Genomic DNA, 26159 nt, shown 5'->3' on the forward strand with positions numbered 1-26159 from the left:
GCAGCCTCCGGGGCGGGGGCTGCCCCATTGGCCACAGTTGGGCCGTGGCCATTTTTCCCTGGTCGTGCGCGGCCCGAGGGGGAAGATGGAGGGGCCCTTGTCGGTGTTCGGGGACCGCAGCACCGGGGAGGCCATCCGCTCCCAGAACGGTGAGGGCCGGGGCCCGGAGGGAGGCAGGGGAGGGAAGAGAGAGAGAGGGAGAGAGGGAGGGAGGGAGGGGGGGGGGGGTGGCAGGACCAGCCCCAGGCCTCAGCCTGACTCCATCGCTGCCCATCCATCCCGTTTATAATCATCTTCGTCTTTGTTGAGCGCTCACTAGGTGCAGAGCACCGTTCCAAGCGCTGGGGGAGACGCAGGGTCGTCAGGATGCCCCACGGGAGGCGCCCAGGCCTCATCCCCATTTTCCAGATGAGATCACCGAGGCCCAGAGGAGGGACTTTATAATAATAAAGACTATTGGCATGCGTTAAGCGCTTACTACGTGCAGAGCGCTGTTCTAAGCGCTGGGGGAGAGACAGGGTCATCAGGTTGGCCCCCGGGAGGCTCACAGTCTTCTTCTCCATTTCACAGATGAGGTCACTGAGGCCCAGAGAAATGACTTTATAATAACAATATTGGTATGTGTTAAGCGCTTACTAGGTGCAGAGCACTGTTCTAAGCGCTGGGGGAGAGACAGGGGAAGCAGGTTGTCCCACGTGGGGCTCACGGTCTTCATCCCCATTTTACAGATGAGGTCCCTGAGGCCCAGAGAAGTCTGGAAAGCCGTTGAGGGGCGTGGGGCCGGATAATAATAATGTTGGCGTTGGTTAAGCGCTTACTGTGTGCAGAGCACTGTTCTAAGCACTGCGGGAGATAGAGGGGAATAATAATCATGTTGGTATTGGTTAAGCGCTTACTAGGTGCAGAGCGCTGTTCTAAGCGCTGGGGGAGAGACAGGGCCATCGGGTTGTCCCACGTGAGGATCACAGTCTTCATCCCCCTTTGACAGATAAAGTCACTGAGGCACAGAGAGGTTAAGTGACTGCATAATCATGTTGGTATCGGTTAAGCGCTTACTAGGTGCAGAGCACTGTTCTCAGCGCCGGGGGAGAGACAGGGCCATCGGGTTGTCCCAGGTGAGGCTCACAGTTAATCCCCATAGTACAGATGAGGTAACTGAGGCCCAGAGAAGTGAAGTGACTTGCCCACGGCCACAGAGCTGACGAGTGGCAGAGCGGGGATTCGAACCCATGACCTCTGCTTCCCCAGCCCGGGCTCTTTCCACCGAGCCACGCCGCTTCTCGTGGGACAGCCACCTGATGACCTTGTATTCCCCCCTCTCCAGGGCTTAGGACAGCGCTTAGCACATAGTAAGCGTTTAACCGGTACCGTTATCATCATCAAGGTCCACGCGGGGCAGGGACCGGGTCCAACCCGATTAGCGGGACGACCCCAGCGCTTAGTACAGTGCCGGGGACAGAGGAAGCGGTGTCCATCTGTGGAAGCAAAGCGCGGGCAAGTGGGTAGCGGCTCCGGGCCCGCCCCGCTTGGTCCAGCCCGCCCGGAGACGTGCCCAGGGTCTGGCCCGCTGCACGAGAGAGGAAGGAAGCCGTGGGCAGAATGGAGCTTAGGTGACGCCTCGCACGTGTCGGCCGGAGCCTGCGGAGCCTCCCGGGCCGCGGTCCGCTTCCCCGTGGTGCTTAGCCGCCTGGGGTCCAGGCCAAAGTCCGGGCTCTCCTGCCATCTGGGGATACGTCACCCAGTCGGTGCTGTTGAGCACTTACTGTGTGCAGAGCACCGTGCCGAGCCCTTGGGAGAGTAACAGCCATCACAGTAGGCGGGACAGTGGGTGGTGGTCGAGCGCTTGGTGTGTGCCGAACCTCTGGGGGAGGACGACATAACCACCAGCTCAGAGCGCGGGAGACCGTGTCCGAAGCTCGCCGGGGGCGGGGAATGCCACTTGATGGCTCTTTCCCGAGCGCTCAGTACAGCGCTCTGCACGCGGGAAGCGCTCCGTAAATACGACAGAGCGAATGACAGTCGGCGGCTTTGACGGAGCGGTCAACTGAACGCCCGGGTGAGTACAGGGCAGCAGAGTTGGTGGAAACGCGGGCTGCCCGCAGCCGGGGCAGGCGGTGAACTGCGTTGAGCGCTTAGGTGAGTACGCTGCAGCCAAATGGGCAGACAAGATGCCCTGCCCGCGACAAGTTCACAGCCCGTACTCCCTCCGTGCAACCTGATTCACCTGGACCCATCCCTCGGACCGGGGTCTGACAAATAGCGAGCCCGTAAAGGAGTAGGGAGAAGATGGACGTGAATAGAAATGACAGATGAGTGCCGTGGGTGGAATCGAAGGGTCCGGATTTAAACCGCAAGGGTGAGGCGGAAGGAAGCGGGAGAAGAGGTAATGGCGGACGACGGCCTCGTCGCCCTTCCCATTTGACTACCTCTCTGTCGGTCCCACAGACGAAGAGGTTATGCTTATGGGATAGAGAAAACGTTGCCACGGTCTGAAGGGGAAGGTTTCCCGTACCTTTTTTCTACATGAAGTGGCACAACAGACATCATGGTGATGATAGAGGGCCCAGAGCGAAGCTTGAGGAGGACAGGTTTGACCGAGCGATGCAAATTGAGGATTTGTTCAGGGAGAAGGTGCGTTTAGCCAGTTCTCCATTTTCCTGGGCCACCTAAAGGAAGAACCCTTGCGAAGGATGTATTCGGATTTCTCGGCCATGATGGAATGTAGATTGGTTGCTCGATTTGGGAGACGTATAGAAGGGCGTGGTCCATTTCAAGTCGGGCGTTGTTTTCTGATACGACCCGGTTTTGCTCTTGAACTTCGCAGTTATGGCAGCGGCTTCCATCGCCAATATTGTCAAAAGCTCCCTAGGACCGGTCGGCCTGGATAAAATGCTGGTGGATGATATCGGAGTAAGTAAAGGGGATTCCTTATTTATTATTAGATCCTTAAAAGACTGGGCCGGGGGAGGCGGGCGATTCCTAAGGGTTTCCCCGGGAAGTTTTTTGCCGCCGTGTAGGAGCAGCAGAAGGCCAGCGAAAAGGCATTCTTCCCTTCGATCTAGCACTTCCTATAGGATGTTAAACACCCGAGATCATTCTCGAGTCGCGGCAGGGGGCTTATTCAACATTCAAGTGCCAAGAGCGGGGTCTGGAGGCAGGAGAGTCCTCTGGTCCCACCTGTGCCACTGGCTCGAAGATGTGTTCGTCGGCCCCTCCCTCTACCAGTTTCCTTTCCTGTAAAGTGGCAGTGGGGATACCCGCCCCTCCCTCATAGGTATGTTCGGAAAAGAAACCGTTGGTAGGAAAGAAGTCTTCCAGTTAAGGGAGTTCGCGGGGAAACCGTATGACTACCGTAATGGTCTCCTCTTTAACAGAGATTAACTCCTGTCACTTTTTCTTTTTCAAATAGGATGTGACCATCACCAACGATGGGGCCACTATCCTGAAGTTACTAGAAGTGGAGCATCCCGCAGCCAAAGTTCTCTGCGAGCTGGCCGATCTGCAGGACAAAGAAGTGGGGGATGGAACCACCTCGGTGGTACGCAACTACTAGAATTCACCTCGGGTGGTTGGCCTGGGCAGTGATCATTTCTCTAAATTGACGGACCTCGTTTTCGGTTGGCAAGCTTATTCTTCTTTAAGGAATTGTGTAAGGGTTTACTGTGCGCTAGGCACTGTGCTGAACGCCGGGGTAGAGCCAAGCTCGTCGGGTTGGATCCCATCCCTGCCCCGCTTGGAGCTCCCGCGGTCTTCGTCCCCATTTACGGATGAGGGAACTGAGGGCCAGAGAGGGGAAGTGACTCGCCCAGGGGCACCCGGCAGACAAGTGGCGGAGCTTGGGATTAGAACCCAGGACCTCAGGACTCCCAATAATTGCGCCTGATTGAACAAGAATTAGGATAGGCTGTGCTGTAACCCTTTGACCTCTTTATAGGATGGGCGTCCCTGAAGAGGGTGCATTTGGAATTAAAAATATCTTTCTCCTTGCAACAGGTTATTATTGCTGCGGAACTCTTAAAAAATGCAGATGAGCTAGTCAAACAGAAAATTCACCCCACTTCCATCATTGGTGGCTATCGCCTGGCTTGCAAGTAAGGCTGCCTTTACGTCAGATACTCACCGTAACTTGCATTGAAAACACTTGCTGGGGAATTTCACTGGCGTTTGGCTTGGCTAATCCGCTGGTGCCATATGGGCATGTCTCCGAAGACCGCCTATGTTTTTGAAGGCCATCTGGGGTTCGGCGCCAGCCGGGCGCGGCAAAAGAAGCCTCGCTTGGCAGCGTTTGAGGGGCTGAGACAAAAAACATGGTCTGAGAGTTCTGTAAACCGGTGAGAGTGGGAACCCGAGGGCGGGGATTGCGCCTTAGCGCTTAGAACAGGGTACTGCACACGGTACGTGCTCAAATACTATTGGTGGACGTGATTACACCTTTACTAGGTGCCTAAGAAGGGTGCTTAGCTCTGAAATACACTGGGCGGATCAGTTCGGACACGGTCCCTGTTCCGTCGGAGGTCCCCAAGCTAAAAGAAAGGGAGCCCGGGTAGGTTCTTCCCATTTAAGGTTCAAGTGGGGCCCAGGGAGGTTGGTGTCGTGGGCAGGGTCACAAATACTGAGCACAGTGCTCGGCGGGCAGGAAGGGCCCCTCCAACACTCTTTAATTTACCGCCCGAGGTTATGCCTCAGGCTAGTAGGAGGAGACCTGGGTTCTCTGCCCTTCCTGAAACCCCAGCCCCGAGGCGTCCTGATCCCCGGGGAGCTTGCTTCGGCTTCTTGTAGACTTTCATTCAATAGTATTTATTGAGCGCTGACTATGTGCAGAGCACCGTACTAAGCGCTTGGAATGAACGAGTCGGCAACAGATAGTCCCCGCCGTTGGACGGGCTTCCGGTCTCATATTATCTGTTGCGGTTAATTTTTATCAAAGGGTAAAGTGGGAGTTGACCCCCAACCTTTAAGCCCTGATTTCTTTCGCCAGGTGTCCGGTTTGAATCCGTCAGCGAGGCCGATGCTCTTCTCTTCCCATTTGACTACCACTTTTTTGAATCACAGATTGAGTGGTTATGCTTATGGGATAGACAAAAAGCTGCCATGGTCTGAAGGAGAAGATGTTTGATATCTTTTTCCCTATATGAAATGGCAGAACAAAACCAGGTTCAGGAAATGACTGGACTCGATAGGACGTTTTTCCTTAGACCAATATAAATGCTAAATTATAGCGATTAAATTTATAAAATAGTCGTCAAAACTGCCAGAACGTCTCTCGGCGCACGGTACCGTTATGAATTTGAAATGGGTTTTTTTTTTTTTTTTTTTAAACAGGGAAGCAGTCCGGTACATCAATGAAAATCTCATCATCAACACGGACGAGCTTGGTAGAGATTGTCTGACTAATGCCGCCAAAACATCCATGTCTTCCAAAATCATCGGAATGTATCCTTGCCTAATACTAAGATTCTGTTGAGGCAAGTGCCCTTTTCACCCAAGTTACCACCACATAAAAAATGAGAGGGGGCGGGGAGACGGCCTTATTGCCGTATCCTAGATCTGTAGCCTGTCGAAACCTACTGGATGGGGAGGGTGCTCACAGTTAAGGCTCTCTGGAATCGAAGGAGCTGGATGGCTGAAAGGCAGTGGCTTTTCAATTGGGAGATTTGAGGTGGACCAGGGTCGGCGAGGGATGTTTCATGATATAGGGAAGGGTTTTTAAGAGAGGGGCAATATGGGCATCGTTCAGCATTCAAGCAGCCCGGGAGCATTTGCTAAAAAATCAGCTTGTCCTTGCCCTCACCCCACCACATCGACTTAGCTTGAAGTCAACGAGGCAGACCCGGGTCCAGTTGGGGGCCGAGGTGGGCCCGGAGGAGCCAGTAAAGCGAAACTCACGGTGATGGTTGCTGTGGATGGGTAACGGCGGGCCCGGGATGGGATGCGCGGGGCTTGTTCCGGGAACGTTTCATGGGGAGGTGGACCTGGAATGACGCAGATGAGCAGGTGCCCGCAGCCCGAGTTCCACGCAGGGGTAGAAACTGGGGTGGAGCAGACAGAAGCAAAAGAAAAACACACTATCTGTCGTGTGAGGTGAAAGGCCTAGACGTTTTCCAACAGGGCCTAAGACCTTTGACACTCCGTACCCGAAATAAAATCCTTAAAAAAAACCGAGTAGATCCTCTTCGAAACAGGCCCCGGTTTCCTTACTTTGAGCCGTCGTTCCATTACCCGTTCGTGGTTTTCCTTGACGGTTGCGTTAGAGACGGCGACTTCTTCGCTAACATGGTAGTGGATGCAGTCCTTGCCGTTAAATACACAGACTCAAGAGGCCAGGCCCGGTACCCGATCAACTCTGTCAACGTGCTGAAGGCCCACGGTCGAAGTCAGAAGGAGAGCATGCTGATCAATGGTTACGCACTGAACTGTGTGGTGGGCTCACAAGGTGAGGGGGATTTCGTCTCGCTCTGCGTCCGCCTTAGACTCGGGGGCCTTGGTTTTCTCACCTCGCTTCCCTTGGGTCCTGTGCGACTGAGATGTCAAATCTAAACGCGGGGAAATGCCGGTTTGGAGTTGTGCCTATTGTGAATGGAAGCCCACTGGCTCCATCAGAATGTAACCTTAACGGCACGTGGGTGACACCAGATGGAGTCTGAGACCTTCGATGCTATCTACCCCAGTGCTCCGAACAGTGCTCAGCACAAAATAAGCGCTTATCGAGTACCGTAATAACTATTATAGCTTCCGGGAAGTTACCTCTAAACCACCCGAGAGAGTTTTCCTCCCTCCCCGGAGATGATGTTTGACTTTTAGTTGAGATGAATCTCCTTGCTGCCTTGCAAGGTCTTATGCTCTTTAGGGTAGAAAATTTCTCAGGGCCAGATTCTTCCTTCTGCAATTGAAGACACTGCGTAAGTTTTAATAGCAAATAAATTCTTAGGTTTTCAGTGGGAGTGGGTTAATTCCACCTCAGCCGTCTGTTGGATCTTGTTAAGCTGAACTATTAAACATTCTGGGAATCTACAAGCAACGCAGAGTGCTGCGGCACAAATGTTCTAGTCCTACTTGCGGATGGAGGGCTGTCCAGCTAAGGCCCGAGTGTCGAGGCAGTCGAAAACAGTTCAGAAAGGAAAAAATGAGCCGACGTGGAAATGTAAATTCCGGCACTCGGTTTACAAGCCTTGGAGAGAGAGCCGTTTTTTCCGCCGTGGAAGTTCTGCTGCACGTATTTTGAATAGAGTAGTTGAATGGTCTTTGTATTTTATTGTAGGCATGCCCAAGAGAATAGTGAATGCAAAAATCGCTTGCCTTGACTTCAGTCTGCAGAAGACCAAAATGAAGCTGGGTGTGCAGGTGGTCATTACAGACCCTGAAAAATTGGATCAAATTAGACAGAGGTATGTAGGATTTTCTATTTTCCCCACCGAAGACTGAGGCTGGACTTTTTTAATCAAGGAGAAAAGACTGAGCTTCCTCCTCCTTAGTTCTGCTGTACGGTACTCTCCCAAGTGTACAGCGCAGTCCTCTGCATAGAGTAAGCACTCGGATACCCTTGAATGATGGCCCAGCAAAAAAATGTACAACCAGAAATCATTTTTCCAGGAGAGCAAAAGAATGAATGAAGGCGTGCAGCTGAGCAAAGAGCATTCAGTAGGTGGGGCTGAGCCCTTCAGGTCGGCAGAGCTCTAGCTAATAAGCACAGGGAAAGATCCTCCGGTGGATGGAGGTTAGGTCCAGGACTCCCATCTGGTAATGAAGCTGGGGAAGAGACAGCCAGTGGATGAAACCACAAGTGAACTTGTAGAAAGTCAACTCGTACCTGTAATCGAGAGTTTGCGTCCCGCCGGTGAAGAGGTCAGAACCCCAAGCACAGAGCGTTTGGAACAGGACCTGCTGCCCTGCTAATCCAGACCAAGTGGGGCTGCTGGTCCTGGGGTTACTCGGAGGCTTGTTGAACTGGGCACGTCGGGCAAGGGAATCATCTCCGCCCTGCCCAGGGTCAGGATCTCCACGGGGGCTAATCCGATACCTCCCTCCCGCCCCGCGGAAAGCAGCCGCAGCGGTTTGCAGAAATAATTCCGCCTACTAATAGCGGCGTGGCTTAGGGGATAGAGCACAGGCCCGGGAGTCAAAAAGACTTCATTTCCCACTCTGGCCCCGCCCCACGTCCGCTGGGTCAACCTGTGCGATCACTTACCTTCTCTGTGCCTCAGTTACCTCGTCTGTTAAATGGAGATTAAGGGCGTGAACCCCAAGCCCGGCCGTACCTACCCCGGCGTTCAGAGCTAGTGCTCGGCCTGCAGCGAGAACTTAAACGAATAGCGTTGGTTAGTACCGTTCTCACCGGCCTGAGGAGTTTTGAAATGTGGATCCCCAACTTTTGTGGGTATTTGGGCGGCATGGTCGAGAGACAGTTCGGTCGGCAACGATTTCGGACTAAAAGGTCTCGCGTTCCCCTTGGCAGAGAGTCGGATATCACCAAGGAGAGGATCCAGAAGATTCTGGCCACCGGGGCCAACGTGATTCTCTCCACCGGCGGCATTGACGACATGTGTCTGAAATATTTTGTGGAAGCCGGGGCCATGGCAGTGCGACGAGTTTTAAAGCGCGATCTCAAACGCATCGCCAAAGCATCTGGAGGTACGTTTCCGGGCTGTCGAAAGCAGTTGCCGGTATCCTATCTCCCCTGGGTCTCTTTGACCTCTGGCGGTTATTGTGGCGGTTGGTCTCCGCCGGGGCGACAGAACAGGAGCTTGCTCTCTCACTACAGAGATGCACAGGAATAGCTGAGGTTTCAGTTGGACGGTGTATTCAACTCAGGTTTCCCTGTGGGTTAAGAGTGGACCACGTCCCCAGACCCGCCCTCGGAGAAAGAGCGTGGCTCGTAGAAAGCCTTGGCGAAGGCTTCAGAGAAGCTAGGCTGGAATAAGCTGATGCCCTTGTTCCTCAAGGAAAGTAACGCGCGCTCTGCCGCACGTCTCTCGATGCCAGCTTGTTCCTCACGAACGCGTAGTTGGAGGACTTCGAGCAGTCCTCGGTATTTAGCCTCTGGGTCATTCCTTCGAGTTACCAGACGGGATTTCCCACTCTCCCGCTCCTCGTGTCAATGACAAGTTGAGCTGTGATAATACTGAGGTGGTTGGGACCTCGGAGTGAATTGGAGGTTCTCTTTTAGACAGTAAAATACCTCCTTGCACAGGAAAGAGAAGGGCATCTAACCGGTCAGAGAGGCGAGCGACGTCGGGGCCGGGGCCCACCTCTGTTAAAATTCCCTCTTCGGTTTTAAAGCGACCATTCTGTCGACCCTGGCTAATCTGGAAGGAGAAGAAAGTTTCGAATCGGCGATGCTGGGACAGGCGGAAGAGGTGGTTCAGGAGAGAATCTGTGACGACGAGCTCATCCTGGTCAAAAAGTAAGGACTCGGTCAAGTGTACGTTTTTCACCGAAGCTTCTCTTTGGTCCGGCCGGGTGTGAGAACGGCTGCATCTGCGAGGGGGAGGGGAGGGAGCGAGACGGTTCCGCCGTAAACCGAGACGGAACCTTGGAGTTGGGTCTTCCGCGGGATGTAAACGTTGCCCTGGGAGCGCGGTGGACGGCAGCGGCAAAATGTCTCCTCTTAAAGTCGACGGTTCCTGGAGAAGACCTCTAACCCGCACCCGTTCCCCTCGCAGTACGAAAGCCCGGACGTCCGCGTCCGTCATCCTGCGCGGCGCCAATGACTTCATGTGCGATGAGATGGAGCGCTCCCTGCACGACGCGCTGTGCGTGGTGAAGCGAGTCCTGGAGTCCAAGTCGGTGGTTCCAGGGGGCGGGGCGGTGGAGGCAGCCCTCTCCATCTACCTGGAAAACTACGCCACGAGCATGGTAAGGCCGGTTGGTGGGGTAGGCGACTCGGCTGGGGTGTATCCCTCCCTCCCTAAACGGCCACGAGGTCATTTCCTCCACGCCTCCCTTTGTGTGTCCGTCTTCAGGGATCGCGGGAGCAGCTTGCCATAGCGGAATTCGCCCGGTCTCTCCTCGTCATCCCCAACACGTTGGCCGTCAACGCCGCCCAGGATTCCACCGACCTGGTGGCCAAGCTGCGGGCCTTCCACAACGAGGCGCAGGTTAACCCGGAACGCAAGAACCTGAAGTGGTAGGTGTAAGAGCAGAGGGATAGGCGGGTCCCGGGGGGCAAATGGACACGTAGCAGCCTCCTGTCCGCTCGTAGTGGGAAAGGGACAGGGAAGGAGGATAAGCCAGCAGGGCCGTCCTCCACACGGGGCTCTCGGGCCCGGCACCCTCTCGGTCCTGAGAAACAAAGGAGCCAGCCTCCGACACGAAGCACCTAGAGTCCTGCCCGCTCTAGAGTCGGCACGCCGGAAAGCCCGAGGCACCCGAACGCCGTCTTGCCCCTGGGAAGGGTCCCAAGCGGGGAACGTGACAGAGCCGAACGCGTCACGTAGGCACCGAAGAAGGTTAGGAAGAGAAACCTGGACCGGGTCCACAGATTAGGGGGGCCCGAGTTCTCTACCGACCGCTCGCGGTCGAGCTTCGAGTCGGCTCCGTCCGGTCGCGGGGCGGGCGCCGAATTCGGGGACTGGCGTCGCAAGCCCCTTGGCGTGGGGGAGCTGGCGTGTCGGCAGCAGGGACGAGGCCGGGGGGAGCGCGGCGGCGGGGCTAAGATTGCTTTAATGGGGCGTCGGGTGACAAGGCAGCCACCCACCATCTTGAAGAACGAGGTGGGTAGCCATCTCCCCCCCCCGGCCCAAACCTAGGCGTCAGCGGCCGAGCCGCCCGAGGATTGGATTTCCCTCCACCTAGAGCGATTGAATTCAGGACTGAGTTGAAAAACCCTTAGCCCCGCATCTCTAATGAAAAATCCCCGCGTCTCCCCCCCGCCCTTTTTCAAACGTAGGATCGGGCTTGATTTAGTGAACGGAAAACCACGTGACAACAAACAAGCCGGGGTGTTCGAACCTACCCTGGTCAAAGTCAAGAGCTTGAAGTTCGCCACCGAAGCCGCCATTACCATCCTGCGAATCGACGACCTCATTAAATTGCACCCGGAGAGCAAAGACGAGAAGCGAGGAGGATGTTACGAAGACGCCGTACACTCGGGAGCCATCGAAGACTGATGCGATTCCTTTTTATTTATAACAAGGCTACGGCTCAGTAGTGCCCTCTCCCGCTTCCGTCTTACACCGAGCGGTTACGGGGTTAAAATAAAGCAAGCTGTTAAAATCGGGTTCTTCACAATTATTGGGGGAGGTCCCCTGGAATGGCCGGGACCAAGCCCGGAAGGTTACTTGAGGGAGGGGACGTCTCCTCACCCCCCCCCCCCCCCCCCCCCCGTTCCGATTACCCCGGAGACGAGGCCGTAACGGAAAAAGAGTCGTCGGCTCTATCTCTCCACACACATGGCTACGGCCATCCCTCCTCCGACGCACAGAGCTGCGACGCCGCGCTTTCCGCCCGTCCGCTCCAGGGCGTAGAGGAGAGTGACCAGGATGCGGCAACCGGACGCTCCCAGCGGATGGCCCAGGGCGATGGCGCCACCCTGGACGTTGACCTGGAAAAAAAGCAAGGAGCTCAGGGGCCCCGCGGCAAATCCGCCGCGACGGGATGGGGGAGAGAGCAGACCGCTGCCGGTAGGCAGGCGTAGCTCCGTACCTGGATCCGGTAAATCCTAAAACCCGTAAATAGGATTTCCCGAGCGCTTACTAGGGGCAGGGTGGGAGGATGCGACGCGACAGCCGGCAGCGTACGCCCGCTGCGGGCAGGGAACGCGTCCGTCGAACCCTACTCTCGCGCCTTAGTACGCGGGGCCGTGCCCCCGGCGCTCCATCAATACGAACGAACGAGTTCACAACCTAGATGAGCAGATGGCGGCGGGTGCCCGAGGAGCAGTCGGCGCGCGCGCGCGCGCTTACCTTCTCCGGGTTCAAGCCCAGGTCTTTGGTGATGGCTGCTGCGACCGAAGCGAAGGCTTCGTTGATCTCAAACAAATCGACCTCGTCTAGGGTCCAGCCGGCTTTAGCGACCTGAGGAAGGAAAAGGGGGGACGAAGGAAGGGCTGAGAACGTCCCTTCCCCGTTCCAAGCTGGCAGCGGGCATCCGTATGGAGCGTTGGACCCGTCCACAACCGAGCCGAGCCCGGACGCCAGACGAGCGTTTCCAATCCACCAAGGATGCGTCCCTTGGTCTCGGCCTGGGCCTGCCGATGGGTTCTGTGTGGAAAACGGGCTGCGCTAACTAAGCCCCTACCTCCCACGGGCCGTCACTTCGATGTCGGGATGTTTCAGTAAGGCGCGGCCTCACCTTTTCACCGCGAGAAGCTGAGCCCGGCCCGCCGGGGACTCGGGCCTCTCCGTGCCAAGCCTGGTGAGGATCCGTCTCCTCTCCTGGCTTTCCCCACGCGGCCGGGCACCGGGCGGGGATTAAATGGGCCGGCACCCTGGGCGGAGAGCTGCCTCCGGACTGAGCTCACTGTAGGCAGGGAACTTAGGTCTCGCCTCTGTTGGATCGTGCTCTCCCAAGAGCTCGGTACCGTGCTCTGCCCACAGAAAATAACTGATGGGTTTCCACCTACACAAAGGAAAAGTAGCGCGGCCTCCCTGCCCCGCTCAAACCTTAGGCGAGTCACTTCGCTTCTCGGTGCCTCAGATACCTCTTCGGGAGCCAAAATGCACATCCCCAAGGCTCCGCGTAAGCGCTCAATGAAGACGACGGAGCGAACGACGTAAACGCCCGTTCCGGCAGCGATTCCCACGCGGGACAGCGACTGCCTCACCTGACTACTACCGTCCGGAATTCATTCAATTGTATTTATTGAGCGCTTACTATGTGCAGAGCACTGGACTGAGCGCTTGGAACGGACAAATCGGTAGCACACAGAGAGACGGTCCCTGCCCACTGACGGGCTGATGGTCTAATCGGGGGACACGGGCGGACGAGAACAGTGGCGATAAATAGAATCGAGGGGAAGAACATCTCATTGAAACAATAGCAGATAAATGGAATCGAGGCGACGGACATCTCATTAAACAAAATAAATAGGGTGATGAAGATATATACGGTCGAGCGGACGCGTACGGCGCCGAGGGGACGGGGGAGGGGGAGGAGCAGAGGGCAAGGGGGCAGAAGAGGGTTTAGCTGGGAGAGGTGAAGGGAGGGGTAGAGGGGGCAGAGGGAAGAAAGCGGGGAGCTCAGTCTGGGAAGGCCTCTTGGAGGAGGTGAGCTTGTAAGTAGGGTTTCGAAGAGGGGAAGAGAATCCGTTCGGCGGAGGCGAGGAGGGAGGGCGTCCCGGGACCGCGGGAGGACGCGGCCCGGGGGTCGACGGCGGGACGGGCGAGACCGGGGGACGGCGAGGAGGCGGGCGGCGGAGGAGCGGAGCGTGCGGGGTGGGCGGGGGAAAGAGAGAAGGGGGCGAGGTGATGCGGAGCCTCGAAGCCTAGAGTGAGAATTCTGCACAAAGGGACAGGTCACAAAGGGACAGGTCACGTACTTCCTCTGCGCCCGGCAAGGTACCGAGTGCCGAGGCGAGGTGGACCATCAGGACGGCGCCCGTCCCCGTCCCCCATCGGAGCTCACACTCGGCGTTTCATCCCCCGTCTGAAGACGGCGAGACGGACACACGCAAGCCCAGCGAAAAGCCCCCGGTCACCCAGCCGGCACGGGGGATCAAGGGCACCAACACCGCCCGCCCTTCTGCCCGGCTCCTTCCTCGGATCCCTCTGGACCTCAAGCTCACGGGGGACGGGGAGCCTGTCTGCCGATTCTGTCGTGCTCTCCCAGGCGCCTAGTACGGCGCTCTGCACGGAGCAAGGGCTCAGTATACACCCCGGAGAGACCGATCCACTGGATCTGTAAATGGAGAGCAAACCGGAGGGGGAGGAAGAGGCACGGCGGGGGTCATTTCTTGGCCCCCGGGCCCTGCCGCCTGACCAGCTCCACGGAGCTGAGGAGAAGGGCAAAGCAGCGGCCGCTGAGACCGGGGTGGGGGAGAGGGGCGCGGCCGCCTCCCCGCCCCTCACCTCCCGCCTCCCTCCGCCCGGCCGCCGCTCCTTCCGCGGGGAGGAGAAACCTCCTCTCCCTTCCCTTCCCCAGACACGTCCGCCCGCCGCGGCCGCGCAACGGACGATACCCGTCCAGCGCTTCCCGTGTGCGGGGCGCTGTACTGAACGCGTGGGAGATACATCTCGACAAAATACGGCGCCGTGCGCGAGTGCCGCGGGGCTTGAGGGTGCGGGAGAAGACCGCACACCCAAGCTCCGAGGCGACTCCTCCCCGCCCTACCCTCTCAACGCACGCAGCTTTTAGGCGTATTCGGGGAGGGGGCTGGTCAGCGGGGGTCAACTCTACCCCCTCCCCACCTCGGGCCAGAGCCGAGCCCTCCCGGGACTGAGGCGGGACGGGCAGCCAACGGACACCCACGCGCAGGACGCAACGATTCCCTTTCTTTCTTAAATCCACACGGACACGGAGCGAGGCGGGGGGCAGGGGGGATATTGTAATAATAATAACCGTGTCGCTATCTGTTTAGCGCCTAACTACGTGCAGAGCACCGCTCGAAGCGCTGGGGTAGACAGAGGGTCATCGGGTTGTCTCACGTGAGGCTGGCAGTTCATCCCCATTTGACAGATGAGGGAACCGAGGCCCAGAGAAGCCAAGTGACTCGCCCCCGGTCACCCAGCTGACGGGTGGCGGAGCCGGGATCCGAATCCACGACCTCTGACTCCCAAGCCCGGGCTCTCGCCGCCGAGCCACGCTGCGTCCACTGCAGCCTTCTTCCCTGCCTCTTCCCGAAGCCGTCGGTCACACCGCTTACCTTCTAGGGTCTCCTTTCTTTTTTTTTACAACTGCTACCTGTCAAGCGCCTACCCTGCGACTGGGATCAGACCACGGCATTCTTAATTAACCTCAGAGTGACGGCACTTGGGGACGGATCGGGAATGGATTCGTCTCACGTCTCCCCGCGTCTAAACCGAGCTCGTCGAGGAACGTGTCTGTTGCTGCGCCGTCCTTTCCCACCGTTCTTCCCTTTCTGATCACCGTCTCCAACCAGGACGTCGGTGCCACGTGAATTCCCGATCGACCGTTTGCAAACATGTCCCCTCTTTCCCTAGTTTTAGAGGAACAGAGACCTGCCCTATGCCCCACAGTCCCCCCCGCCCACGCCACTGTTCACGGGACAGTACGGCGCTCTACACCGAGTAAGCGCTCCGTAAATACGACAACGAACCAAGGGTAGCTGCCAGGCGCCGTGTGCCAGGCACCGTACTAGGCGCTGGGGTAGGCACGAAATAATCAGGTCGGACACGGTCCGTTGTCCCCTACGGGGCTCCCGGTCTTAATCCCCCTTTGACAGACGAGGAAGCTGAGGCACGGACAAGTGAAGTGACGTGCGCTAGCTCACAGAGCAGGTGAGGGACCGGGCCACGCTCGCTCCCGTTCGTCGAATCTTCGGGTCAGCCCCGGGTCTTGGTTCAGTCGTATTCACTGAGCGCTTACGGTGTGCGAAGCACAATACGATCTAAGAGGAAACGGCCGAGAGCTTACACGGTACCTTCCCAATCTCGTCTTCGGGTTTCTGTTGCCGTCCTTCCTTCCCCTTTGGGAGTCACGGCCACTGGTACCTACACACGCAACTGTCCACCCGCTCCTGGTGACGATGCTGATGATGGTGGTATTCGTTAAGCGCTTACTTTGTGCAGAGCACCGTTCTAAGCGCCGGGGGAGATGCAGGGTCATCGGGTCGCCCCGCGCGAGGCTCACGGTCTTCATCGCTCAGAGCCTTCATCCCCGTTCTACAAGACGGTTTAACTGAGGCCCAGAGAAGTGAAGTGACTCGCCCACAGTCACCCCGCCGACACCTGGCAGAGCGGGAATTCGAACCCAAGACCTCGGACTCCCAAGCCCCGTCTCGCTCCACTGAGCCAGGCTGCTCCCAGGCCGGTGGGAAGTTTTCATTCCCCAGGGGCTTCGGACGGTATCGGACACAGGGTGGCGGGTCACTTGGGTCAGAATCGATCCATCGGCAGAAGAGCCGCCCCGCCTTCGATTCGACAAAGGAAAAACCCACCCCGGACTTCACGACACCCCAGGGCTCCGGGAGGGGAACAGGAGAGCCAGCGTCAGAGGACGTCGGCTTCGGGCAACAGCTGACGCCCGTCGGGGAGAGACGGAGCCCGTGGAGCCAGCCGGACACTCACCGCTTGCCGGATGGCGGGGATGGGCCCGATGCCCATGACGGAGGGGTCGACGCCGGCTTGGGCCCAGGCGACGACGCGCGCCAGGGGATCCAGACCTCGCCGCTCCGCTTCCGACTTCCTCATGAGAACCACCGCCGCGGCGCCGTCGTTCAGCCCTGCGAGAGGAGGGTTTTCTTTCCCGAGCCGCGCCCCGGCCCGCGGCGGGCGCCGGTGAAGCGTTTAAAGCCCCGGGGGCGGGAGGGCGGGGGAAGGAGAGCAGGAAAACCGGACCGTACGCCGTGAAGCCGAGGGAAAACGCCCATCCCACCGGGAACCCCGGCGCCAACCCCGGGAGGCTTCGGATGTCTCCGCCGCCTCGGGCTGTAGAGGCCACCTGATCTGGAAGCCTTCAGATGCCCAACGGGGACCGGCCCACCAGGCTTCCCGCCTTGAAGGAGAAATGATTTTTGTAAGGGCCTAGCCCCGGAAAGTAGAGGAGGTAGTCTGGCATCGCCCAGAAACACACACCCCCTCGGGTTGGAGATGGGCGGGCAGCCGGAGAAGGGCACGTGGCAGGCTCCGCGTGATAATCATCGTTACGATAACTGTGGTATCTGTTGAGCCCTTAGGCACGGCGCTAAGCGCCGGGGTAGACACGAAGCAGCCGGGTTGGACCCCTCCCTGTGGTACGTAGTCTCGACCCCCGTTTTAAAGGCGAGGAAACTCAGGCACGGGGACGTGACGCGACTTGCCCGAGGTCACCCGGCGGCCCAGTGGAGGAGCCTTCCGGCTCCCGGGCCCGGGCTCTACCCGCCAGGCCACGCTCCTCCCCGTGGACCTCATCACGCCTCCCTCCCCGGCAGGGCTTCCGGAGGGGAGGAGCCGGTCGGCGGGGGACCGACGGCGGAGCCGGCCGTTCCCCGAGAGCCCCGGCACCTCCTCGGGCCCCACGCCTACCCGAGGCGTTGGCCGGCGTCACGGTGCCGGTTCCGTCCGTCAGGAAGTAGGGCTTGAGCTTGGACATGGCTTCGGCGGTGCTCCCGTGGCGAGGGAACTCATCCACCCTCACCTCCACGGGACCTGGAACGACCACCGCCGTCAGTGTGGAGCGCTTACCGGGGGCAGAGCGCCGTACTAAGCGCGTGGGAGAAAAGAACGACCTAACGGACGCTTACGGTCCAGAGCCTCGGACCGGGGCCCTCAGAGCGGGTGTCTCCCTGCCGACATTTCTTTTTTTACGGTACGCGTTGAGCGCTCACCCCGAGCCAAGCCCGGTTCTCAGCGCCGGGCGAGATACGAGTCATTCAGGCCCCGCGGGGCTCGAGGCCGAGGTCGGAGGGAGAACGGGTACTCGATCCCCGTTTTACGGTCGGGGGAACTAAGGCGCAGCCAAGTTAAGTGACTTGCCCCTGGACACACAGCAGGCAGTGAGCAGAGCAGGGATTAGAACCCAGCCTCTTCCTTTCTTTTAAGCCGCGTAGCTTCCACCCGGAAGAACGGTGTGGGAAGAGAAGTCGAGAGGACTGGAGTTCTGATCCCGGCTTCGCGCTTGACCACACGTGCCCGGGGACTTGCCCGGGCCTCGGTTTCCTCGCGTCTAAAACCTTCTCCCTCCCACTCAGGCTGTAAGCCCCGCGTGGGACACGGACCGTTCCGACCGCGTTATCTTGTCCAGCCCTCAGAACGCTGCTCGGCACGTAGTGAGCACATGCCAAATACGTGAGGGGTTTCCACCGTCAAGGACGGAGACCCTCCGGGGGGAGGTGCCGGGGCCACGGCAACAGCCCGGGGGACGACGGGCTGGTCCCAAAGCCTTCTGGGCTTTCCTTTTTTTTTTTGCTTTTTTAAATGGTTTTAAATGGTTTTTTTTTAAATGGTTTTAAAACGGTGCCTGGCTTACTATATGCCAGGCGCCGTTCTAAGCGCTGGCGTAGCGACCAGCTCGTCAGTTTGGACACGGTCCCCGTCCCACCTGGGGCTCGCCATATTCATCTCCGTTTTTACCGACGAGGCAACTGAGGCGCAGAGAAGTGACCCGCTCGAGGTCACCCAGCAGACAGGTGGCGGAGCCAGCATTAGAACCCAAGCACGGGACGCGGCGTGGCTCAGTGGAAAAGAGCCTGGGCTTCGGAGTCAGAGGTCATGAGTTCGACTCCCGGCTCTGCCACTTGTCAGCTGTGTGACTGTGGGCAAGTCACTTCACTTCTCTGTGCCTCGGTTCCCTCATCTGTAAAATGGGGATTAACCGTGAGCCTCACGTGGGACAACCTGATTACCCTGTATCTCCCCCAGCGCTTAGAACAGTGCTCGGCACATAGTAAGCGCTTAACAAATACCAACATTATTATTATTATTATTATTAACCCCGGTGTGTCCTGACTGCCAAGCCTGTGGTCTCTTCCAATAGGCCCCGCTGCTTCTCCGCTCCCAATTCCAGCACCCTCCTCCCCCGACCCGACGATCCAGGCGCCCGCTTTTACCCCTTTCGATTCTGCGGTCCGAGTCCCCGGCGGGTTCAAGCGCGTCAAGGGAAGCGGCATCGCCCTTACCCACCTTTTCTGGAGGGCACCAGGATAGGGACGATTTCTTTGTCAAAATAGCCTGCCTTCTGGGCAGCTTCCGTCCTGTTCTGGGATACAACAGCAAGTTGGTCTTGCTCCTCTCGGTTTACTTGCCATTTTTGGGCCACATTTTCCGCTGAGGAAATGAAACAGACATGAAGGTGAGCAGCTTCTCAAACCCGGTAATGTACCTCACCTCCCTCTTCTCCTTCTCCAGCCCAGGTCGTACACTCCGACTCCTCCCCCGCTCACCTCCTCACCGTGCCCCGTTGCGGCCCGTCCCGCCGTCGACCCGTGGCCCACGTCCTACCTCTGGCCTGAAACGCCCTCCCTCCTCACATCTGCCTCACAGTAACACTTCCCCCCTCTTGAGAGCCCTACTTCAAGCTCACCTCCTCCAAGAGGCCTTCCCAGACCGAGCCCCCCTTCTCCTCGGTTCCCCCCCACCCCGAAGCGCTTCTTTATATATGAACCTATCTAGAATTCTGTTTATTATATTAATGCCTGTTTCACTTGTTCTGATGTGTACATATATCTCTAATTCTATTTCTTGATATCGATGCTACTGACGCCTGTTTACTCGTTTGGATGTCCGTCTCCCCCCCCTTCTAGACCGTGAGCCCGTTGTGGGCAGGGATTGTCTCTGTGCGGGCCACTGTACTAGGCGCTTGGAGGGTACCACTCGGCAACAAAGTAAGCGTTCCATAAATGCGACTGAATGAATGAATCCCACAATCCCTGGCCAATCAATCCCTGCAAGGGAACAGCTTGGGTGAACTCTGCTTGTCCCCTTAACTTTCACGCGTTGCCCCCTCTTCCTTTGGCCTTCATATTGAGGAGATGAGGACAACCAAAATACAACTAGCCAGAAGGAGAAGGGAGGAGCCAGGGTGGAGCAGGAATCCAATTCAGGTTCCCCTGCTTCACACTAGATAGAAATCGGCATTCTGCTTTAAACTCCGCTTGTCCGTACATTCTATTTCTATTACAAATGACCTAATGACATTCATTTCTGCCTCCCCCTCTACAGTGTAAGTCTGGGGCGGTCGGGGAATGCGTCTGCCAACTCCGTACTGTAGTACTCTCCCAAGAGCACACTCCGGGTCTCTGCACAGAGTAATAATGTTGGTATCTGCTAAGCGCTTACTAGGCGCAGAGCACCGTTCTAAGCGCTGGGGGAGAGACAGGGTCACCGGGTTGTCCCTCGTGATGAGTTACGGACGAGGTAACCGAGGCACCGAGAAGTGAAGTGACTTGCCCGCAGTCACACAGCGGACAAGTGGCAGCAAGCACTCGACAGACTCCTCCTCCGGGGGCTCAGTACAGGGCTCTGCAGAGGGAGCGCTCAGTAGATACCCCCGATCGCTGCGCCCCTCCAGGCAACCGGTACGGTGCTCTTCGCACAGCGGGCGCGCAAATAAGCCCGGTGAGGAGCAATTCTGTCCCGATGAGCGAGTGGATACGGGGAGGGTGGGAAGGCAGGGGAGCCGGGGCGGGGGAGGAAAGAGACGAGGATAAAAAGAGAAAATGGAGGGAGAAGGAAGGGAAATCTGAGGGATTGGACGGAAAGAAGAGGAAGGAGGGGAAGGAGACGGTTACTCGGCTTTTCTGTCACGCCGCCTCCTGCTCCCGTCTCGCTCACCGGGGCTCAGAGTTCACAGCCTCTGGGCTCCCCAAGTCAGTCACTCCTATTTCTCCAACCCTTACCGTGTGCACGGGACCATACCGAGCGCGGGGGAAACCCATTCCCTGCCCACGACAAGTTTATAGAGAAGGAGAAGCAGCGCGGTTTGGTGGACAGAGCACGGGCTGAGAAGCAGAAGGACCTGGGTTCCGAACCCGGCTCCGCCATACGTCTGCTGTTGGAGACACTTGACTTCTCTGGGTTTCATCCACCTCGTCTGTTCAAAATGGGGATGAGGGGCTCCCGGTGGGACAGGGACTGTGTCCAACCCGATGAACTCGTATCTCCCCCAGCGCTTAGAACGGCGCTTGGCTCATAGTAGGCGCTTAACAAGTACCGTAATTATTATTATCATTACAGTCTCGAGGGGGAGACGGTCGTTAAGACAAATCGATGGAATGGCAGACACGCCCGCGAACGGGGTGGGGCCGGGAGGGGGGATGAATAAAGGGAGAGAGTCAAGGAGACGCCCAAGGGAGCGGGAGAAGAGGAAAAAGGGCGGTCAGTTGGAGAAGCAGCCTGGCTCAGTGAGAAGGGCGTGGGCTTCGGGATCAGAGGTCATGGGTTCGACTCCCCGCTCTGCCACCTGGCAGCTGGGTGACCGTGGGCGAGTCACTTCACTTCTCTGGGCCTCATCTGTAAAAGGGGGATCATCTGCGAGCCTCCCGTGGGACAAACCGATGACCCTGTCTCCGCCCCGGCGCTTGGAACGGCGCTCTGCGCCTAGTAAGCGCTTAACAGATACCCACGTTAGCGTCATCATCACCTCTTCCCACCGGCCCACAGCTGGGCGACGGCGGCAGGAGGAGCCGACCGCTCGGCCTCCCCCTCCGGACTGGAAGCTCACCGTGGGCGGGGAACGCGCCCGTTACATCGCTCTACTGTCCTCTCCCCGGCGCTCAGCGCTGTTCCCGTCTGCCCGTCTCCCCCGATCAGACCGGGCGCCCGTCAGAGGGCAGGGACCGTCTCTATCTGTGGCCCACCTGTCCGTTCCAGGCGCTCCGTCCGGCGCTCTGCACCTAGTGAGCGCTCGATAAATACCAGCGAATGAGGGAAGGAAGGGGCAGGGACCGTGTCTATCTATCCGTGACCCATCTGTCCGTTCCGGGCGCTCCGTCCGGCGCCCTGCACGTGGTGAGCGCTCGAGAGATAGGACCGAATGAACGAACGCTACGCACAGGGTAAGCGCTCAATAAACACCCCTGACTGACTATCCGGTGCCAAGGGAGGAGGAAGCTCCCCAAAAGCCGGAGGGCCCCGGCGCGGCCGAACGGAGAGGGCCCGGGCCCGGGAGTCAGAAGGACCTGGCTTCTCATCCCGGCTCTGCCGCTCGTCTGCTCTGCGTCCTCGGGAAGGTCACTTCTCTGGGCCTCAGCCGCCTCATCTGCACAACGGGGAGCCGGACCGTGAGCCCCGTGCGGGACGGGGGCCCCAATCCGAGTGACTCGCGCCCACCCCGGCGCTCAGAAGAGCGCTTGGCACATAGGAAGGAGCCCTCGACGAGTAGCGTCACGCTTCACCCCATCTGAGCCGACCCCCTCGGGGCAGACGGCACCCCCACACCCGAGCCCCGGCCGGCCGCTTTCATTGGTCGGTTCGGGGGGCGGCTCCCGAGATTCGATTTGCTCACCCGTCACCCCCATGTGGTAGTTGAAGAAGGCGTCTGTGAGTCCGTCGCAGAGGATGCTGTCTCTCAGAGGGGTCTCCCCCATCTTCACGCCCACTCTCATGTGAACCAAGTGAGGAGCCTAGGAGCGAGAAGGAGAGGGATCGGGAGGCGGGTCGGGACCCCAGACGGTCCTCGGGGGGAGGGGGCCTTTCTCCCAAGCCTTCAGCGCGGCGCCCTGCACACGGCAGGCGCTCGACCCGTACCGCCCATCGTTCACGCGTCCACTCCCCACTGGCTCACGTCCCGTCTGTCATCCCCTCCGGGCCGTAGGCGCGTCTCGGACGGGGGGACGTGTCCACCGACTCTGTTCTACTGTGCTCTCTTCATTCATTCATTCCTTCGCATTTATCGAGCGCACGCGATGAGCAGAGCACTGTACCGAGTGCCCCCGCTCCTCCGCCGCTCACCCCTTCGCCGTCCCCCGTCGACGCCCGTCCCGCCGTCGTGGCCCCGGCCCGCGTCCTCCCGCCGTCCCCGAACGCCCTCCCTCCTCACCTCCGCCCAACTCCCTCTCTTCCCCCCTTCAAAGCCCTCCTGAGAGCTCACCTCCTCCAGGAGGCCTTCCCAGACTGAGCTTCCCCCTTTCCCTCTGCTCCTCCTCCTCCTCCCTCCCGCCCTCCGCTCTTCCCCCTGCCCCTCCCCGCAGCACCGCGCTCCTTTCTGTAGATTATCTATCACCCTATCCATTTTGTCACTGAGGCGTACATCCCCTTGGTTCTATTTATCTCGATGACGTCGTCTGGTTTTCGTTTCGCCCTGTCGCGCTCTGCCGTCTGTCTCCCCCTTTCTAGACCGCGAGCCCGTCACTGGGCGGGGACGGTCTCCCTCTGTCGCCGAACTGTACGTTCCGAGCGCTCGGTGCAGTGCTCTACACGTAGTAGGCGCTCGATAAATAGCACCGGATGAACGCAGGCTTGGGACGTACGGTTCGGCAACAGATAGGGACAGGCACCGTCCAGCAACGGGCTCACAGTTTAAGAGGGGGAGACGGACAACAAAACAAAACGGTTCGTCGGGCATCAATACCATCAAGAGCGACAAATGTAGATATACTTATATCTATACGATATAGATATATACTATATAGCATAGTTTAAGTATATCTATCTATACACTTATATACTATACTATAGCATATATATATATATATATACATACTGTATATATAGTATACTATACTTACACATAGATATAAAGAACTTCATTAAGAAAATAGAGTAAAAAACAATATATACAAATATACACAAGAGCTGTGGGGAGGGGAGGGGGGCAGAGCAGAGGGAGGGAGTCGGGGCGACGGGGCGGCGGGGAGGGGAGGCTGGGTCCGGGAAGGCCTCCCGGAGGAGGTGAGCTCTCAGGAGGGCTTTGAAGAGGGGAAGAGAGGGAGTCCGGAGGAGGTGAGGAGGGAGGGCGGCCCGGGACCGCGGGAGGACGCGGCCCGGGGGTCGACGGCGGGACGGGCGAGAACGGGGGACGGCGAGGAGCTGGGCGGCGGAGGAGCCGAGCGTGCGCGGTGGGCGGTGGAGAGAGGGAAGGGAGGAGAGGTAGGAGGGGGCGGGGGGACGGAGAGCCCCGAAGCCCAGAGCGAGAAGTTTTTGTTTCGCCGGAGGTTCTCGAGGAGGGGAGCGTGTCTTCTCAGCGCTCAGTACAGTGCTCTGCACGTAGAAAGCACTCAAGCAATGCCACGAACAGATCGGTTCCGACGCCCTCCCCGCCAAAAGCAAGAGGGACGGCCAGCCCGGGGTGGAAGGGGAGTCGGGGGGAGGAGGAGGAGGAGGAGGAGGAGGAGGAGGAGGAGGAGGGCTCCAGCGCGGCGGGGGGAGGCTCACCTTGCTCATGTTCTCCATGCCGCCGGCCACCACCACGCTGGCGTCGCCCAGGGCCACCGACTGGGCCCCGAGGCACACGGCTTTCAGGCCCGACCCGCAGATCATCTGGCAGCTCCAGGCGGGCACGCCGTAGGGGAGGCCGGCCGCCACGCTGGCCTGCCGCGCCGGGTTCTGGCCGCAGCCTGCGGGGACGCGCCGGGTGGGTCGCGGGGCTCGGGGAGGGAGCGCGGCCCCCGGCCCCGGCCCATCTCCTCCGGCTGGTCCGAGCCTGGTCCGCTCACCCTCCCTCTCGACCCGCGCGGCGCACGCGCTTCCCGCTCTCCCGTGCCCCAGGGTGGCGGGGACGACGTCGGCCCATCGCCCGGGCCGGCCGCTGGTTTTAGGCGGGGGGATCGATCGCTTCAGTGTTCCGTTTTACTCTCCCAAGCAGTCGGCACGGCGCTCCGCACACGGCAGGCGCTCAGGACGTACTTCTGAACCGAATCGAAGGGAGAAGCGGCACGGCCTAGGGGAGAGAGCGCGGGCCCGGAGTCGGAAGACCCGGGTCCCTCTAGACCGTCAGCTCGGCGTGCGCGGGGAACGTGTCCGTTTATTTAGATTCTACTCTCCCAAGAGCTTAGCACAGCGCTCCGCACAGCGTAAGCGCTCAGTAGACGCGGCTGATGGACCGATTCTCATCCCGGCTCTGCCTAATAATCATCGCGATGATAACGATGATGAGAGTCATAATACAAAATAGCACCGAAGCGCTCACGCCGTGAGAAGCACTGTGGTGAGCACTGGGGTAGATGCGGGCCAGTCGGGTCGGATGCAGTCCCGCGCCCCCATTTTAGAGATGAGGGAACCGAGGCGAAGAGAATGACGATAAACAAGTTGGTATCCGTTAAGCGCTTACTCTGTGCAGAGCACTGTTCTAAGCGCCGGAGGAGAGACGGGGGAATGAGGCCGTCCCACGCGAGGCTCACGGTTAATCCCCGTTGTACAGAGGAGGGAACCGAGGCACTGAGAAGCCAAGCGACTTGCCCACCGTCACGCAGCTGACCAGGGGCAGAGCCGGCATTCGGACCCGGGGACTTGCCGGGCTCCGCCCACCAGGCCACGCTGGCTGTGTGACCTCGGGCAAGGCGCTTCGCTTCTCCGTGTCCCAGTGCTCCCTCCTACTTCGGCTGCGTGTCCCAGCTGGGAGCGGGACTGGGTGCAACCCAATCCACCTGGATCTACCCCGGCGCTTAGAACAGTGTCCGACCCACAGAGACACTGAACGATAACCACAAAAAGGAAGAAGGACGTCCCCGAACCGGGCACCGTATCTCATCCTGATCAAACCAGAGGGCCGTGGTCAGCTCGGGACGCGACGAGGCCCGACTAAATTACCGGAATCTCCCGGTGAGGGTGGGACAAGGATGATGCTCGGCTTCTCTTTCCCTTCCCACCCGTAGATTCCTTCTCCCTCGGGACGGCCGAGGTCTCCGAGAGGCGCGGCTCAGTGGCAAGAGCCCGGGCTCGGGGGTCCGGGGTCATGGGTTCGAATGCCGGCTCCCCCACTTGGCTGCGGGACCTCGGGCAAGGCACTTCACTTCTCCGGGCCTCAGTTCCCTCGTCTGTAAAACGGGGCTGAAGGCCGTGAGCCTCCCGTGGGACCACCTGACCCCGTCTCTCCCCGCGGCGCTTAGAACGGCGCTCGGCCCGTAGTAAGCGCTTAACAGACACCAACGTCGTCATCATCGAGAGGTGCCCAAATCCGTCGCGCCGGGTACCTGCGGCCAAAACGTGTCCAAATATCACCTCGGACACCTCGTCGGGGCTGACGCGGGCCCGCTTCAGGACTTCTTTGATAGCGGTAGAACCCAGCTCGTGGACGGGGACGGTCGACAGGGAGCCATTGAAGGAACCTGAAAAAAGATTTCGCAGCCGACGGTCGTAGAGGTCGGCCGCCCTCTGAAGAACGAGCGCTCGGGGCACACGATCCGCGGCAGTCGGGCACACCCCGCCCAAGGACTCCGTCGAAGCGGACTCGCGAGCGTTCGTAAACCAAGACCGCTTCGCTCATTCACGCGACCGTTACTTACTAAGCGCTGGCTGGGGGCCGCGCACCGTACTCAACGCCCGGGAGAGGACAACACTGTTCTTTTATCGCCATCGCTCTCGTCCGTCCGTCTCCCCCGATCAGAGCGCGAGCCCGTCGGACGGCAGGGACCGTCTCTATCCGTGGCCGACCTGCTCATTCCGAGCGCCCAGTACAGTGCTCCGCACATA

The 26159-nt window shown here is 58.9% G+C and overlaps 2 protein-coding genes and 2 non-coding genes across 4 annotated transcripts in view; 3 read left to right on the top strand and 1 right to left on the bottom strand.

Annotated features, from left to right (window-relative positions):
- On the top strand, positions 1 to 11215 carry TCP1 (t-complex 1). The gene is made up of 12 exons (XM_029054118.2): positions 1 to 149; positions 2825 to 2910; positions 3410 to 3538; positions 3994 to 4091; positions 5323 to 5433; positions 6252 to 6433; positions 7259 to 7385; positions 8453 to 8628; positions 9277 to 9400; positions 9660 to 9852; positions 9960 to 10123; positions 10886 to 11215. The coding sequence occupies exons 1-12, from the start codon at positions 86 to 88 to the stop codon at positions 11103 to 11105; spliced, it is 1674 nt and encodes a 557-aa protein (XP_028909951.1). The 5' UTR covers positions 1 to 85; the 3' UTR covers positions 11106 to 11215.
- LOC114809478 lies at positions 2411 to 2546 on the top strand. Its single transcript, XR_003757262.1, has one exon. It is a non-coding gene; the product is annotated as a small nucleolar RNA SNORA29 (small nucleolar RNA).
- LOC114809477 lies at positions 5019 to 5154 on the top strand. The gene has a single exon (XR_003757261.1). It is a non-coding gene; the product is annotated as a small nucleolar RNA SNORA29 (small nucleolar RNA).
- The window catches only part of ACAT2 (acetyl-CoA acetyltransferase 2), an 18781-nt gene continuing 3721 nt past the window's right edge, over positions 11100 to 26159 (bottom strand). The window contains exons 2-9 of the mRNA XM_029054125.2: positions 25661 to 25795; positions 23904 to 24085; positions 22036 to 22153; positions 18714 to 18857; positions 17118 to 17240; positions 16182 to 16336; positions 11901 to 12011; positions 11100 to 11539 (exon numbers count right to left, since the gene is read on the bottom strand). Coding sequence (XP_028909958.1) covers positions 11372 to 11539; positions 11901 to 12011; positions 16182 to 16336; positions 17118 to 17240; positions 18714 to 18857; positions 22036 to 22153; positions 23904 to 24085; positions 25661 to 25795 — 1136 coding nt within the window. The 3' untranslated portion in view covers positions 11100 to 11371. The remainder of the gene's footprint in view (positions 11540 to 11900; positions 12012 to 16181; positions 16337 to 17117; positions 17241 to 18713; positions 18858 to 22035; positions 22154 to 23903; positions 24086 to 25660; positions 25796 to 26159) is intronic.

Source organism: Ornithorhynchus anatinus, chromosome 2 (assembly GCF_004115215.2).
Source record: "Ornithorhynchus anatinus isolate Pmale09 chromosome 2, mOrnAna1.pri.v4, whole genome shotgun sequence".
Taxonomy (NCBI): Eukaryota; Metazoa; Chordata; class Mammalia; order Monotremata; family Ornithorhynchidae; genus Ornithorhynchus; species Ornithorhynchus anatinus.